This window comes from Penicillium mononematosum (assembly GCF_028829835.1).
Source record: "Penicillium mononematosum strain IBT 11891 chromosome Unknown utg000002l:1.0-8112719.0:1.0-8118358.0, whole genome shotgun sequence".
Classification (NCBI taxonomy): Eukaryota; Fungi; Ascomycota; class Eurotiomycetes; order Eurotiales; family Aspergillaceae; genus Penicillium; species Penicillium mononematosum.
In genome coordinates this window covers 3,359,511-3,374,360 of record NW_026643272.1, presented here as the reverse complement: position 1 = coordinate 3,374,360, position 14,850 = coordinate 3,359,511, and the positions used below count along the sequence as shown (strand labels likewise).

Below are 14,850 nucleotides of genomic sequence, written 5' to 3'. Positions count from 1 at the left end.
AAAGTTTCACGAAGAGGCTCTCGGTACCCAACACAAAAGGAAGGGAAAAAAAAGAAGAAGAAAGTGGGGGATATCGTCATCAATTGTTTTATCTATTTATCTATTTATCTATTTATCTCGTATGTAGCTCACATATATTATTGTATAGTATTCCGTACAATATACTTGCAATACTTCTACGGATGTCTTCGAATTATTTACTTTTAAGGTCGGGACCCGCTGGGGAATCCTTGGTTTGACTGCTAGGATCCATGGTTGGCCTTTCCTTATTTTTATTTACTTGTTTTTACTTGTTTCCCTTTTTTCGTCCCTTCTGTGTTTGAACGGATTTTCGTGCTGGAATACCACGGAGATGTCGCATTCCTATTTCTCCCTAAAGTGCATCCCACCTAACGCCCAACCGGGTTTGCGGCCCAATGATCGCCTCCACCATAAAGGGTCTTCCCTGTCAATTGAAGACCTGTTCCTCTAGCAAAAATCGGCTATGGCTCGGTTCCCGGTCAACTCAGTTTATTCCGCTCGCCGATTGTTTGATTATTTCCTGATTTTCGTGTATATTGGCCAATGCAGGGCCTCGAAGTACAATGACAATGTATCCGGCACACGGGAAAAAGTCGGTGGGGATGACACCCTACAACCCAGGCTGCAATGCAGAACTGTTGAGGTGACCCCTACTACTCCGTCCTCCCTCAGAGCATGTACGATGTAGGCAGACACCTGTAGGCATCGACAACGAAGCCTGGCAGAATCGCCACTTGTGGAGTGAGGAAGTGAGTCAGGTTTACTTTTACCATAGAAACCACAGATGTCAAACGACACTAAAACAAAAAGAGGGACTGAGCACTGCATGGCATTCGTCGTCAGAGCCCCTCGTCCATGTGGCAGGATATCTTTGGACATTGTCTCTTCTCCGCCTGCATACTTCTCATTCGTGACTCACACTGGGGGAAAACCTTTGACAATCGGCCATCGCTTCAAGGGCAAGTATGTACTTGTACAAGTTTTGAAGTACTCCATACGTGGGACACTATATCGTACTAGTACTAATGAACTAAATGGGCGGAACCTTCTCTCGGGAGGCAGAAATGGCTAGTTCGGTATGACATGCAGCACGGACGGTCTATCATTGCCATTGTGGATTCCTTCACATCCCTTGCGTCCTTAGATTAGGAGGTTCGTGGAGTTTTCACTCCGCACGTGTGGGAATGGCAACATTCCAAGGTTGAAACTGGCGATGTCCGCTATAAACTACGTGTTGAGCGCAGCCGATAACATCCAAAACATTCTGTAGCCTGGGTATGTAGTCCGAGCTGAGCAAAATCCTATATTGGGCCGAAGTGGATATCTTCAGGCCAAGAGGCTAAGAAATCGAACCAGGAAAAGGGCTCCGCTCCAAATATAACCAAGGATCTCCATGCGGCTCCAGTGTGGTATTCCCCCTCCGTTTACAGTAATACCGTTGGTGGGCACCGGTATAGGTCTTTGCATTGGGCCCGGGGGTACTAGGAACATGTTGTACGCACGGGGAATATCTGAATTTGGATCGCATGGCAAAACAGCCAACAAGCTTTCCTCGCATATAAAATTCATGGTGGGATCACGTTGACATCCTTCCCCGGTGATTCATTAATTTATATCGGGGAACTAGAAAAACATCAAGGGGCCACCCCCTTGCTTTAATCTGCAAGATGGCATCAGCTCCCCGAGGTTGAGATCTTCACCGCTCTTTCGTGAGTACCGATAAATGGTGCCCCGGCGATGAAGATGAGGGGAAACCTGTCCAACTCTATTCCTTTCTCGGTTCTAGAGACTCCTATCGGGGCTTTGGGTGGAGGAGAAGAGGGCCTTAGAAACATTATAGAAGTTTCGTGTACATGGTACATCGGTATACATGACTTGCATGTTGATCGCATCACCCCGGGCTCCTTTGTAGATGACATGATTCGTTCGTTCCAGATAGCCTTTTTCATGGCGATGTATTTCTGGGTTAGTCTTCGTTCGGCACACGGTGGGTAATTAACATTGTCCGATGTCGTACGAAAAACAACAGTCAGGTAAGTCAAGTGTTCCCATGGCTACGCTTCAAGACCAGAGTGCTACTGAGGTGCTACGGAATCTACAGCAGCTTGCTCGATTGGGGACTGTGGCGCCTCTTTAGGGTATCGGGAAATAGGCGACTGCCATTCCGGATGAAGCTCCCCCGAACCTTGTACAGGTGGAAGCAAATGTGTTTTCAAAACAACAATTCCTTTTCTATCAATATGTCCACCAAACTGAATAATATCTACAAAGAAAATAAATATAATATCACACTCTTGTCTATACCCATCGCCCGATCAAACCCAGAGTATCGCTAGGCAGCATCAGCCCCTCGGCCTCCTAACTCCTGCGCAGATAGAGAGCAATCCATCCAAGGACTCGATATCCAGCAATGATGCCCAGAAGGATTCCAACCCACTTGCCCGTGCGACCAGTGGCATACCCATACGATTCTAGCACTCCAGTGCCCCGAATGAGACACTGATCCTCCAGGTCAGTAGCCCACATGCATCGACAATCGGCACCACACGAGTAGTTTCTCTCGGAGAATTCATTGACCATCATACCCTGAAAGACATAAGCCTATTCCAAGTACCCAGTGAGTTAGTGACCATCCTAACAAGAAAATAAACTTCGGATACCAGTGTATCGGCATACCTGGTAATCGATGTAGTGGAACACGTATTTCCAAAACGGATTGAGAATCTTCTGCGTGACCATAAACCCTCCGACACTCATCCAAAGGCCATTTGCGAATGCAACAAGCGCTAAGGAGATGACAAAGTTTGGGAATATCGATGTCATGAGGACCACTAGGGATTCGGCCGCCACAAGATCAAGGAATATCCACATCACCCAGGTAAAGAAGGCTTCTGCTGTTGGTTGGAAATTGGACAGCCAGTATGAGACGATCGAGAAGAGCAGAGATATCAAAACTGGAAACGTTAGAGAGCAGGAATATAGGAATATAGTAGGGGAGTACCTTGTACTTACACAGGTAGGGAAGCCCAATCAGAAAGTTTGAGACTATAAATGGTGTCACACCATATAGCCCGTTGGCTCGCTCTTTGGTGAAAGTTGCCCGGTCTTCAAGGAATGCGGGGACGTATGCTACAGCCATGAAAGACATGAATGCGGAGCCAAAGAACTATATCATATATTAGTATCGGCATCCCTTCAATTTTAGCCACATGTAAAACTCACAATAGCGTTGATAAACGGCTGGATAGAGTCTTGGGACGGATGAAGACGTAGCCACACTGTGCCCATCATGACAGCCAATCCTGCGCCGCGTTAGCTCCGGTAAGTTTTAAAAGAAGAATGATAATTCGTACCAAGATACATTGCGATCCGGATTCCATAAGCAATGACATCGCGGTAAGACTTAACAAATGAGCGATGCAGCAGAGCCATGGTAATTGAAATCGTTCCTGGTCGAGTCTCTTCTTCTGTAGAGGCTTTGTTGACAGGTTTCTCTGTCGATCCTATCCGCTCAGACACTTGTCTTTCCAGTGATTTTGCCTCGCTCGAGTTTGCCCAGGCAGTTTGAATGACACCGACTCGGTCCTCCTCCTTCGAGCTCGCAAAATCGGAACTGACGGTATCCAAAATGAATTCAGCAGGGTTGGTTTGTGCGGGGATTGGATATCCAATGCCACTAAAGTAGCTATCCACGGCTGAAATTGCCCCGAAATAACATGTTTTCCCTGCCGAGAGAAGCAGCAGCTTATCGAAGAGATTAAACGTGGTGGTTGATGGTTGGTGGATACTCGCAATGATGAGAAGCTATCATGGAAAATGTTAACAACAGCAGGGAACACATATGGTATGGACGTACGTTATTGGCCCGCGCGAGCTCCTTTGCATACGACATCACCTCAAAGCTGGCAGTCGAGTCTAGACCGCTTGTTGGCTCATCCAAGAACAAAATCTTTGGATTGGTGATGAGCTGGCTAGCCACACTCACACGTCGCTTCTGGCCACCACTGATGCCCTTCCGGATCGGGGTGCCGACCAACGTGTTCGCCTGGTTCTGGATACCAAATGCTTCCAAAAGTGTGCGGATCCGATCCATACGCTCACGCTTCGATACAGAGCTATAGATAAAAGCGGTAAGTACTGCGATATATAGGGGATGCATAGGTGAGATTGGCTGGACAGCTGTTATTCCAACTTTACATACCTGGGCAACGAGAGGTCCGCCGCGAACTTCAATGTCTCCTGCACTGTCAACGACCCGATCAACACGTCTTCCTGCTCGACGTAAGAGGTCACCCGCTGGAAATTCCGTGAGTCCATTTCCGCATCATTCACGTAGGTCTCCCCGAGAACCTTCGCACCAGCTGACGCGGCACGTCGAGCCAACACGTTGAGGAGGGTTGTCTTGCCGCAGCCTGACGGGCCCATTAGGGCAACGAGCTCCCCTGTAGAACCGGCATTAATATGATATGTTTATTATAGTCTATGGGCAAGGATACAAACCATGTTGCACATCACCGCTGATATCATTGATCAGATCGCGCGCCTTTTTTGTTTCACGATCCTTGACGGTGACCGTTAGACCTTGCCACGAGAAATTCTGAACAGTCTCGTTCATTAAAAAGTGCCCACTGTCATTGCGCTCCAGGTCCGGGGTACTAGATGCGCCCAAGGGGGAGGGATTGCCCATGCTGCAAGATAATGTAGACGGTTTGCGGCAGATACAAGAGAATTGGAATCCAACCCACGTCCAGGTTCGCGGGCCCAGGTTTTATAATTTTAAACACATTCATATTATCTGCACCTGGACCCACGGACTTACAAATCCCTGTCTAGCGTTGAGATAAAGTCCTTGTTACGTGTCCGAGGTGGTCCCCAAGGCTGAATATAGGGCTCAATCTTCAGGTGGAACCCGTAGACTCGAGCCCGAGCTGACATAAGACATCGATGGTCCCCAAACCCCCAGGGAGACGCCGTCCTCTACGGTGTACGGATAATGAACTTGGAGAAGAGTCATAAGCCTAGATCAAATTCCTTAGTGTAAGATCCCACAAGCAATAGCGCTTTTGCTATGTGGGGTGCGTCCAAACCCCGATCCCCATCGTGGATCGGATCATCCACATGCTTTCCTTAACAATACGACCTCCAAAAAAAGCAAAGAAAAAAAAAAAAAAAAAAAAAAAAAAAAAAAAAAAAACAAAACACTAAAAGAAAATAATAGGAAAAGACAGGAGAAATCTGAGTAGGATTTTGTTAAAGGAATAAGCATAATGCCATTTTTATTTGTCCCGCTCTTGGCGCCCAATGCAACTAAATTAATATCAAGGTATACGAAAGACACCAGTCTTTTGAGAAATACTGAGTGATATACCACGCAGAAAAGGAAGCAAAATCGAGCAAGCCGAATTTACATACTAGAATATATGAGTCAGTAATTGCTTCTTCAACGAGGCTGGGGAAAACTAACCGCTCGACAGGGCTGAGACCGAGAACCCGCATGCCGTTGTGCAGAACTTGGCGGGCCGATGCATACAACGCCATACGCGCCTGCTTGACATCTGGCTCGCTGCCGATCACCTTGAGCACATCGTAACTAGAGCTCAGCATGTGTGTCATCTTGAAGAGATAGCTGAGGACAGTGATGGGCTCAAGAGTCTTAGCAGTCTGCAGGAGTACATCGGGCCACTGGGCCAGCAGGCGGACCAAGTCGACAGCATGCTGCTCAGTCAAAAGGTCAAAGTTGGCGTTGACCAATTCATTAACATCCAACTCGGACTTGCGGGCCATCGAGCACAGACGAGCATGAGCGTACTGCAGGTATGGGCCGGTGTCACCCTCGAAGGATGTCATGGCATCCAGGTTGAAGTCATAGCCGTTAACGCTGAAATGAAACATGCAAATTAGTAAACAGATAGACGGAAGTAGCAGGAAAGAACACTATGCATACCGCTTTCCAGTCATGTCTTGTACCATAACGGAGGTGATACCCAGAATATCGGCAGTCTTCTCAGGATCCTCGACCTGTGAGTACTTGACTTCATTCTTCTTCATGACCTCGTGCATCTTGTCACCAACATCGCGCAGGATGTCATCCAAGAACTTGACGGTACCCTTACGGGTACTCATACCACGGACCATACCGAAGTTAATGTGCTGGCAACGGGACGCCAAGTCCTTGTGGCCCATAAGTTCAGTGACCTTGAAGAGCTGAGCCAGGTGGAGATCCTGCTGAGCGGCAACAACGTAGATCATCTTGTCGAAGTGGTACTCGTTGTCGCGCTCGGTGATGGCACCGATATCACGGGTCAGGTAGAGAGGAGTGCCGTCCTTGCGGACAATAATAGCCTTGCCCAGCTTCTTGGCACCGTGCTTGGTGAAGTCCACAATAACAGCACCCTCAGACTTCTCTGAGACACCGGCCTGCTCCATAAGCTTGTAGGCATCGGTCATGCTCTCAGACTTGATCTGAGATTCACCGGAGTAAACATCGAAGTCGATATTGAGACGGGCGTAGGTCTGCTTGTACTTCTCAATGCTGAGATCACGGAACTTGCGCCAGAGAGCAAGAGCCTCCGGGTCACCGTCCTCCATACTCTTGAAGTAGCGACGGGCCTTCTCATCCTCGCTCACGTCCACAAGCTTGGCAAGCTCTGCCTCGAGCTCAGCAACATCCTCGCTCTTCTCCTTCTTGGCCTTGATCTGTTCCTTCAGCTCCTTGATAGGTCCTTCCTGTTCACTGACTTGACGGTTGACCTTGACGTAGACATCGAACAGGTGGTTGATAGGGTCCTTGACAAGAGCTTCCTCATTGCCGAAGTACTTGAAGCCGTTGGCCAGCAGGCCATACTGCTTACCCCAGTCACCCAGGTAGTTCATTTTGATCACATCCCATCCCATTACAGTGTAGATATTGGCGAGGAAACCACCGATGATGGTACTGCGCAGATGACCAGCGTGGAAGGGCTTGGCGATGTTGGGCGACGAGAACTCGATGATGATCTTCTTCTGGCCCTTGGAGGGGTCAGAGGGGTCCTTCTGACCCTGGTTGCCATTTGTTCCATAGGCGGACTTCTCCTTCAGGATACGACCAAGAACATTATCGGTCAATGGCTTAGGCTTGCAGAAGAACTGGATGTGAGGACCAAGCGGAGTCGGGGGGTGAATAAGGTCGGAGGCGGGGAACTTGGAGGCAAGCTCCTTGGCAAGCTCCACGGGGTTTTTTTGCTTAATCTGAAGAGAAGCCACCTAATTGTATGCAACAAGACATTGTTAGTCCAGGGTCCCATGATCACGCGGAACATGCGAATTGCGCCTGCGGCTACATACCGGCAATGAAAGGTCACCCTTATCCAAAGTACTGGTCCAGGCAATGCGCGGGTAGATCTTCTGAGCATCGATATCAGCGGCTTTAGCCAACTCCTCCGCGATATGTTGGCGGTATATATCCATCGGGTTCAGTGTCGGGAAGCAGTTGGCGAACTGAGACTTCTGCGCCGTGGATTGGAGCGAGAGAGCCTCAACAGAGGCGGGGAGAGAAGCTGCGGACATGATTGAGAATCCTCGCGATGTACCGGATGCACGTATGGAAGTCAGAAATGTCGAAGGTTTAGAGGGGCAACGCAACGGAGAAAAAATGGCTGTGAACCGCAGAGCCCCGCTTAGACAATGACCCATAAAGAGGGGGGGAAATCTCTCGGGGATCTTTTTTTTTTTGCCCTTTTTCTTTTTCCGTTTCTTCCCCTTTTTGACTTGCTGTGACTCAAAGAGGGCGGTGAGTCACGTGGTGACCAGGTCTTATCGATTAAGCGTGACATCACTTTTGAGCGTGATCTGCCGAAACCCTATACAATATACGCTAAATATATAGACTACATGCTCATTAGGCCCTTATGCTACTATTCGCACATCCGTTATCTATAGCCCAGTCCATTGATTGTCATAGCAGACACACTCTATGGGCAAGACGATGGTCTGGGCGTCCAACAGTGGAAGATATAGGGCTTGAAAAGTGATCGGTGACACCTGGTCCATATCTCTTTTGCATTGGCTCCTCAGATGTGTCTATACCTGAGCCTACTACTAGTGTATGATCTACGTTTCTTCTTCTGTCCAAAGTCTGAGAAAGTCACTTTCTGTGTTTGTGTTTTCTCACTTTAGCCTCACTTGTAGCCTTCAATATCATAGAAGTGTCTCCGTATTTACCTGCAAGACAAGATATAAATAACTCCAGAATCCTTGGGAAAGTGCAGAACTCTCAAATGGAAGGATAGTTGAAGAAGAATGCATAACAGCACTTATCCTTCAGCCCGATAAAGTGCTGGGAATACACAAGCACCGTACTTGCTGTGAGTTGCATTAGACGTGGCAGTACGGGGGTAGGGGCACTAGGGACGCATTGCGCAAACGGCACTGGGATTCCTTGAGCACTTGCCCTTAGCACACGGTTTTCACAGTCAGTAGCCAGCTATCTCTTTTCATCCTTACCCCGATTCAAAGAGTACTCATCGCAAACCTCACCATCTCCAAAACACGTCGCGCACACTTTCTCTTCATTGTTTTTATCTGATCCAGCTCTGAGATAGTTTGCCCGACGGGTTGCTTTGTCAAAATGGACTTCCCTCTGCTCAGAGGACTTGTACGAAATGGAGTACAAAGCCATGGACTCCATGGAGTCCACGTGGGACCCAAATATCGATCCCGCTTTGGATCCCCAGCTTGGTCTGGTTAATGTTCCAACCCCAGTGCAAACTCAGCCTGGCGATGCCTCAAAGGCCCAGCCCGGTATTGCGACTGCTTTGACTGACAAATTGTTGTGGCCGTATGATGATTGCTGGAGAAGCGCCGTCCCATCGAGCCTACAGTCTGGGCGTAAGTATCGTGGATAACGGGCTAACAAAGTATCAGTCTCAACGCCAAGCTTTGTGACTGCCCTGAGCATTCTGAAACTACCTCGCCAGCCGAGCATGCTCTTCTAGTGAGACTGACGGGTGCTTGAAGCTTCTGTTTACTTGACTGACACGTCTCCTATCCAGTTCATTCCGGACAGTGCGAAGCGTTGCCATTACTGCCCATGGAAGACTGAGAGAGTGGCAAAGGTGGGAAACCCGGCACCAATATTGCGTCGCCACGACAGCGACAGCTATCCCGGTATTTCCGTAGGCCCGCTACGTGCGTATGTTTATCGGCCCTTCCTCTATGTATGGACCCGTGCTAACCCTGATATACTAGGTCTTTGAAGACAGAGTAGTGAGTCCACACACTCTGTCTGTTTCCATGAATCGTGCTGACATTTTATCTTTTCAGCGAATGATACGATCTCACCCGAGGCGGTCGTCCTACTCTTGAGACGGACACAGAGCAGACATAAAGGAAGCATGTGAGGGGCGAAGATGGGATACCTGTAGCCCATTCATTTGTCGATTCTTTCTTTTGTATCTCAGTGTCACTAGCTCTGCCCTCCAGTGCAACTCCGGAAGGGAGAACAACAATGCCTGGAGATTAAGCGGTTTGGTAGGATAGCAACAAAACAATGAACACCACAAATAAATTGAAAGCTTTGTTTCCCGATTCATACTCATCAAAGACTTGACAATGGGCTTGGAACATAATGCCTTTGTTCTCACCAAAGGGCCCAAGGTAGTAGGTCCCAGGGGAGCATTATCTTAGAGCCGGTGAGTGCCACATATTTATTGGGCTTCGACTCCCCCTGAGCAGCATCCAATTCACCGACGAAGCAACATTATCTCACGGCTAGCGCACTCGACAGGATTACTCTCCATAGGGGTCCCCAACTCGAAAATATTAGCACTTGAACAGCTAATGCGCTTCGAAAGCTAATCAATATGTCATATTACATTACCATCCACAATGGCTCAGGTGTGGATGAGAGCCCTGAAAACACGTGGATCAATATCACATTTACTATCAAGGACCATTTTTACCTTCGCACTGACGGAGCGTTGATTTGCTTTATCATTGAACGTATTCGGGAGAGGAAGTTCAGAGTTAGCACTGAGCCCATGGATCGAAAAGCTCGATGGTGTATATCGATACCAGTCTCCAAACTGCATAAAACCATGGATGGAGCTGTTGCGGACGCTTTACAACTGGCGGAGTGGTACAAGGTCCAAATCCTCAATGGGAATGCAAGTATCAACCGCAAACTTCTATTTGATCGGAAGCCCTTTAATGAAGGTAAGGAATGCTGTAGAGACAATGTGTGCGATCGGATACTGCATCCGGAGTGGTGGGAAGTTACTCGTCAAGAGTCTAAAGATGCCAGTGAAGACTCTAAAGATACTAGTGAAGATCCTAAAGATACTAGTACAGATTCTTAGTGCTTTGGTTGGCTGAAATGAATGCATATTCAATCTCCACCTCCGTGATATTTACTTCGTAAAGTGACTAGGGTGTCCACGGGTGTTCAAGCTTTAAGAGCTTCAGGAGCTCCCTAGATATTGTAAGCACATTTGTAGCTTAAAGTCCTTGTCTAATATAGCAACCTACCTACTAGCGTGGTTTCCAAACGCAGAAAGGGGGGAGACTGGAGTGCTACGACAGATGAAGTCTTTGGACCAACGTTGAGTGTCCACATATGACGAAGATTGGAGCGGTTGGCATGTAAATATGTAGGATTATACAGTTATTAACGTCGATTAAGAACATGGTATTAATACCGAAATCTAGGCGGATATTTCACGCGCCCAAGCCCCGGGGGGATCTTTTAATCACTTGTAGGCTGGGGTCTATTGACACATCTAACCACACACCAGACATCAAAATAAAATGGCTTCGCGGCCGGACCCGCTAATATTCTATAGCCGATTCACATATATAAAGGGCAGAGTCGAGTTCGAAAACAATAACTTTTCGTTGATCACAGCGAATCCCTTAGAAGCAGAAGACCTGGTCCTCCAGCTTGCTGACGGGGCGCGCCTTGGTGTATCCAAGAGCCTCGGTGGCCTTCTTCATGGCGCTGACCATGGGAGGAGGGCCACAGAGGAGAATCTTAACATCGGCAGCGGGGGCGGGTAGACGCTCCTGTGAGAAAGTTTAATTAATACCGAGGTAGCACAAGCACGGCACACAAACTTACCTTGATCATGTCGGGAGTCACGAAGCCGACACCGCCGGTCCAACCCTCGGGCGGGTTGTTGAGAACGTAGTAGACGCGGAATCCATCGTCCTCCTTCTCCAGCTCTTCGAGCTGGTCCTTGAGCAAGATGTCCTCGGGGTTGACGTTGGCGAAGATCAGGTCAACCTTGGTGGTGTCGTTACCACCGTTGCGAGGACGGTTGCGGATGATGGCCTTGATAACCTGCAGCATGGGGGTGATACCAGTGCCACCGGAGATCATACCGATGTGGCGGCACATGTTGGGAGTGTACACCATGGCGCCCTTGGGGCCGCGGACCTTCATGTTGTCGCCGATCTTCAGTTGGGTAAGATACTTAGAGATGTTACCCTGGGGGTAGGCCTTGATGAGCAGATCGAAGTAGCCGGCCTCGTTGTCGGAGGAGATGGGGGTGTAAGAGCGAACAACCTCCTTAGGCTGACCTTCAATCGTAGCGGCGAGAGAGATATGCTGACCGATGGGGAGACCGAGGATATCGGTGGAACGAGGGAGGGCAAAACGGTAGATGGCGACATTGTGAGAGATCTCATTCTTCTCCTTGAGGACGAAGTTCTGGAATTCAGTGGGGTTCAAGACCTTGCGAGGTTCTGCGATCAATGGGGTCAGTTCAGTTCCTCGGCGTTTCCCAGCGCTCCGATATTTGGATAAAAGAAATGCACGCACTGTTGCTGAGGACCAAATAACCGGCCAGAACTCCAGCGACAGCGATTGCATAGGCGACGAACTCGGGCTTAATGGCGTAAACACCCGCGATGAGCAGGGCCGAGGGCGCGAGGGCCGTGCCGATGGTGGCGAGACTTCGAGGAATCAGCCATTGATGTTATAGGTGAATAACATTAACTCACCTCATTATGACAAAACTCGGATACTGTAGTTTTTTTTTTTAAAAAGCAGCGATAAAAGCAGAAGAGAAAAGGGAAAAGAGGAGATAAAAAGAAATGAGGGGGGGCTAGTCCGCCCAACGGAATTTCCCACCTTTTGGGGTTACGATTTCCCCGACTTTTTACTTCGACTTGACTCGACTTACTCGACTTACTGGGGTTATTTGGCTTACTGAGGGGTTATTAGATCATTTGCACTGCTTTTATTTCTTCTTTTCAAACCCATCAAAATGCCCGAAGTACCAGAAGTCCCACAGGTCCCTGCCTTTAATCTAACGGAATTGGACCACAAGCTCCTGGCCATGACCGACGAGGAGTTCGTATATCACGACTGGGAAGACCTAAAAAGTATCATCGGTAAGTCCCCGCACGTCTCCGAATCTGCCCTAGGCAATCCCCCTCATGCCATGTCCCGTAACAGCGCGGAATGATCTCGGTGCACTCAAGCGGAAGCCTTCCGATCTCCGCCGATACCTGGCCTGGACACAAGAGACCAAAGCGAAGTATGGCACGATCATGAATTATATTTGCCAGCAGCGATTAAAGTGGCATTTGCCGCTAAACACTGCCAGCGGCAGTGACTCCGCGGTTATCAAGCAAAGCGGGCCCCCGGCGACCTTCAAAAACCCGCGTCCCTTTGCCGATCCCGAGGACTACAAGATCCTCCGAAAATGACTGGCCATATGGTGTCACCCCCGGAATCTCGCATCTGGTCGTGTGGTTGCGCACTCCCATCCCTGTTAAATCTGACGAGGGCCATCTGACCGATGAATCTCGTGCGATGATCGACACCTTTGTTCGAAAGACTTTCGTGGACCGATTGGCTAAGGATCCTCAAAATTTCCCGGACCCTGAGTCCCATGTGCTATGGTTTAAGAATTGGGTCGGTCTACAGAGCGTGAGGGCATTGGAGCATGTCCATATTTTGGTCCGTGATGTCCCCGAGGATATCTTATTCGAATGGACAAATGAGTGAGGTTGCTGGTGGGATTGTTGATAGATTTTTGCCTGGTTGATCGGGTCTGCATCGGCATCATAAAACGAAGCATTTTGCTCCTAGAATACTTATATTGGACATTTCACGTCATTAAGAAGAAAAGAGGAAAGAAGAAAATAGTTACAAGAGTTCTCGAAAGGCTGAAACCTTTGGTCAACCCGCAAAGAACACAGGCGGTACACTACACACCTTCTACCATGAAGGTCGTGGCTCGTGGTCGCCTTCAGGTCTTGTCCCATACTCAATCTTTACCTGATCCGTGCGATGAATCTTGCCGGCCATGTGGACCTCTGTTTGGAGTTGATCCGAATTCAAGATGCTTTCCTGGCTACCGCTCCCCGTAGCCCCAATATTGGTGGTCATAAGGATATCGTCGTCCTCGCGATTGTTGCTTGCCGATTTCTTTACGGGTCTATCCGTGTCCGAGCGCAACTTGCTGCTCTCATATCGCGCGTGAGAACTCCAGGAACGTTTGCCTCGGATCATTTCGTACATCGGACCCAGGGTTGGGATGCAGGACGCCATAATGATAATGTTTGATTCGACACTGAGACACGCGAGTCAGATGTTAGTCTAATTTCATATAAGGAGTGACTGAAAACATACCTCGTCCAGATAACAAGATCTGCTGTTCCATCTGTTATGCCGTGTCAGTGGTAGGTATCTCACTTCATGCACAAAAAGAACAACTTACATGTCGAGTCTTCTTTATTATATAAACCTGGTAGCTGTAGACACTTGACAATAGCCATTGCACAGGCTCTGTGTGGATGTTCAGCTACTCTCTCTAGACATTAATATCAATCAACTTACACGGCGCCCAAACCCAAAGCTGCGCACAGGGCCAACTTTTTCTTAAACGACATTTGGAGTCGTAGCAATATCACAGTCGGATAAATTGCAAGATACAGATCGACCACCGCGGACAGAACTGAGAAAGGTTCAGTTATTCGTTTGCAGAAGGCATCCAACCCACCAACATACCTCCAGTGAAGATTGCAAAGCCCACCAGGATCTTGGTCGGACGACATATTGCCCCTTCAGACACGAGACGAATTTTCCATAAAGCCTGGGGAGGATCACACATGGTGAAGAGAACGATGATACAGATGCTCGACGCCACGAACACCGAACCTGTCAATACCCATAGCCATATTCGGTGAAAGCGGGTGGGATTCATGATGCGATTCAGGAGAGCAGCGACTGCGAGTTTTGGAGTTGTAAAGGACATGATTCCTAGTGCAAAGTCGGCATAATTAATGACTAGAATGCGTTCGACCAAGTCCATGCCGCCTCTCTCCATCAAAACAGGTGTATGGCTCCCGTAGCCCAGAACGACATTCAACGTGGTGAGAATTGTATAACTGGCGACCATGATCTATAGAAATTGTTACTTGGAGTGGGCTGAAATGAATCGGGTCGTACACACCATGGCGAAAACGATGATATAGTCATCAAGTCCAATGTTCCTTAACATCCGGGCTCGGATATAAAGCCGCAAGGATACCATCACCACACTTACACTGAAGAACGCCCAGAAAACCCCTAGAATGCGTGGACCCTTTGTCTGGGTCATGTATTCAGCGTCCATGATTGCCATGATTCCGAGAGCGGCTGCTCTGTTCCTTGTAGGGGAATGACAATGTCCTCTATCTTCTCTGGCATCAGGAGGACTGGAAACTGTACGGAGTAGAACAGAGAATTATTATCACAGGCAAAAGTTAATTGAGATTAACTTCTAAAAACGCGAATATGCATGTTGTACTCCGTACTCCATAGGCACTATTGTTACAGCCCGTGCCGAGGGTGACGATCAGGCA

General features: G+C 48.5%; 7 protein-coding genes across 7 annotated transcripts; 3 read left to right on the top strand and 4 right to left on the bottom strand.

The window, feature by feature from the left end:
* Nucleotides 1-2,379: 2,379 nt before the first annotated feature.
* Nucleotides 2,380-4,708, bottom strand: N7519_003065 (putative ABC transporter; the record flags this gene model as incomplete). Its single annotated transcript, XM_057289843.1, has 8 exons — nt 2,380-2,622; nt 2,698-2,975; nt 3,034-3,187; nt 3,244-3,323; nt 3,375-3,825; nt 3,878-4,136; nt 4,223-4,463; nt 4,522-4,708. 8 exons carry the CDS (start codon nt 4,706-4,708, stop codon nt 2,380-2,382), a joined length of 1,893 nt encoding a protein of 630 aa, XP_057151045.1.
* A 725-nt stretch (nt 4,709-5,433) lies between these two features.
* Nucleotides 5,434-7,692, bottom strand: N7519_003064 (arginine--tRNA ligase; the record flags this gene model as incomplete). Its single annotated transcript, XM_057289842.1, has 3 exons — nt 5,434-5,899; nt 5,966-7,263; nt 7,345-7,692. Coding segments are annotated over 3 exons (2,112 nt in total), but the record flags the coding sequence as incomplete, so codon positions are not given.
* A 968-nt stretch (nt 7,693-8,660) lies between these two features.
* Nucleotides 8,661-9,328, top strand: N7519_003063 (uncharacterized protein; the record flags this gene model as incomplete). The annotated part of the gene is made up of 5 exons (XM_057289841.1): nt 8,661-8,836; nt 8,923-8,992; nt 9,051-9,190; nt 9,247-9,264; nt 9,322-9,328. 5 exons carry the CDS (start codon nt 8,661-8,663, stop codon nt 9,326-9,328), a joined length of 411 nt encoding a protein of 136 aa, XP_057151043.1.
* Nucleotides 9,329-9,860: 532 nt separating this feature from the next.
* N7519_003062 (uncharacterized protein) lies at nt 9,861-10,355 on the top strand (the record flags this gene model as incomplete). Its single annotated transcript, XM_057289840.1, has 1 exon — nt 9,861-10,355. One exon carries the CDS (start codon nt 9,861-9,863, stop codon nt 10,353-10,355), a length of 495 nt encoding a protein of 164 aa, XP_057151042.1.
* Nucleotides 10,356-10,908: 553 nt separating this feature from the next.
* On the bottom strand, nt 10,909-12,002 carry N7519_003061 (cytochrome b5 reductase family protein; the record flags this gene model as incomplete). The annotated part of the gene is made up of 4 exons (XM_057289839.1): nt 10,909-11,058; nt 11,114-11,739; nt 11,816-11,949; nt 11,998-12,002. 4 exons carry the CDS (start codon nt 12,000-12,002, stop codon nt 10,909-10,911), a joined length of 915 nt encoding a protein of 304 aa, XP_057151041.1.
* A 261-nt stretch (nt 12,003-12,263) lies between these two features.
* On the top strand, nt 12,264-13,009 carry N7519_003060 (GIG1 family protein; the record flags this gene model as incomplete). The annotated part of the gene is made up of 3 exons (XM_057289838.1): nt 12,264-12,390; nt 12,455-12,541; nt 12,606-13,009. The coding sequence occupies 3 exons, from the start codon at nt 12,264-12,266 to the stop codon at nt 13,007-13,009; spliced, it is 618 nt and encodes a 205-aa protein (XP_057151040.1).
* Nucleotides 13,010-13,222: 213 nt separating this feature from the next.
* N7519_003059 (uncharacterized protein) lies at nt 13,223-14,630 on the bottom strand (the record flags this gene model as incomplete). Its single annotated transcript, XM_057289837.1, has 6 exons — nt 13,223-13,577; nt 13,637-13,667; nt 13,725-13,792; nt 13,844-13,961; nt 14,015-14,408; nt 14,460-14,630. 6 exons carry the CDS (start codon nt 14,628-14,630, stop codon nt 13,223-13,225), a joined length of 1,137 nt encoding a protein of 378 aa, XP_057151039.1.
* Between the last annotated feature and the right edge of the window lie 220 nt (nt 14,631-14,850).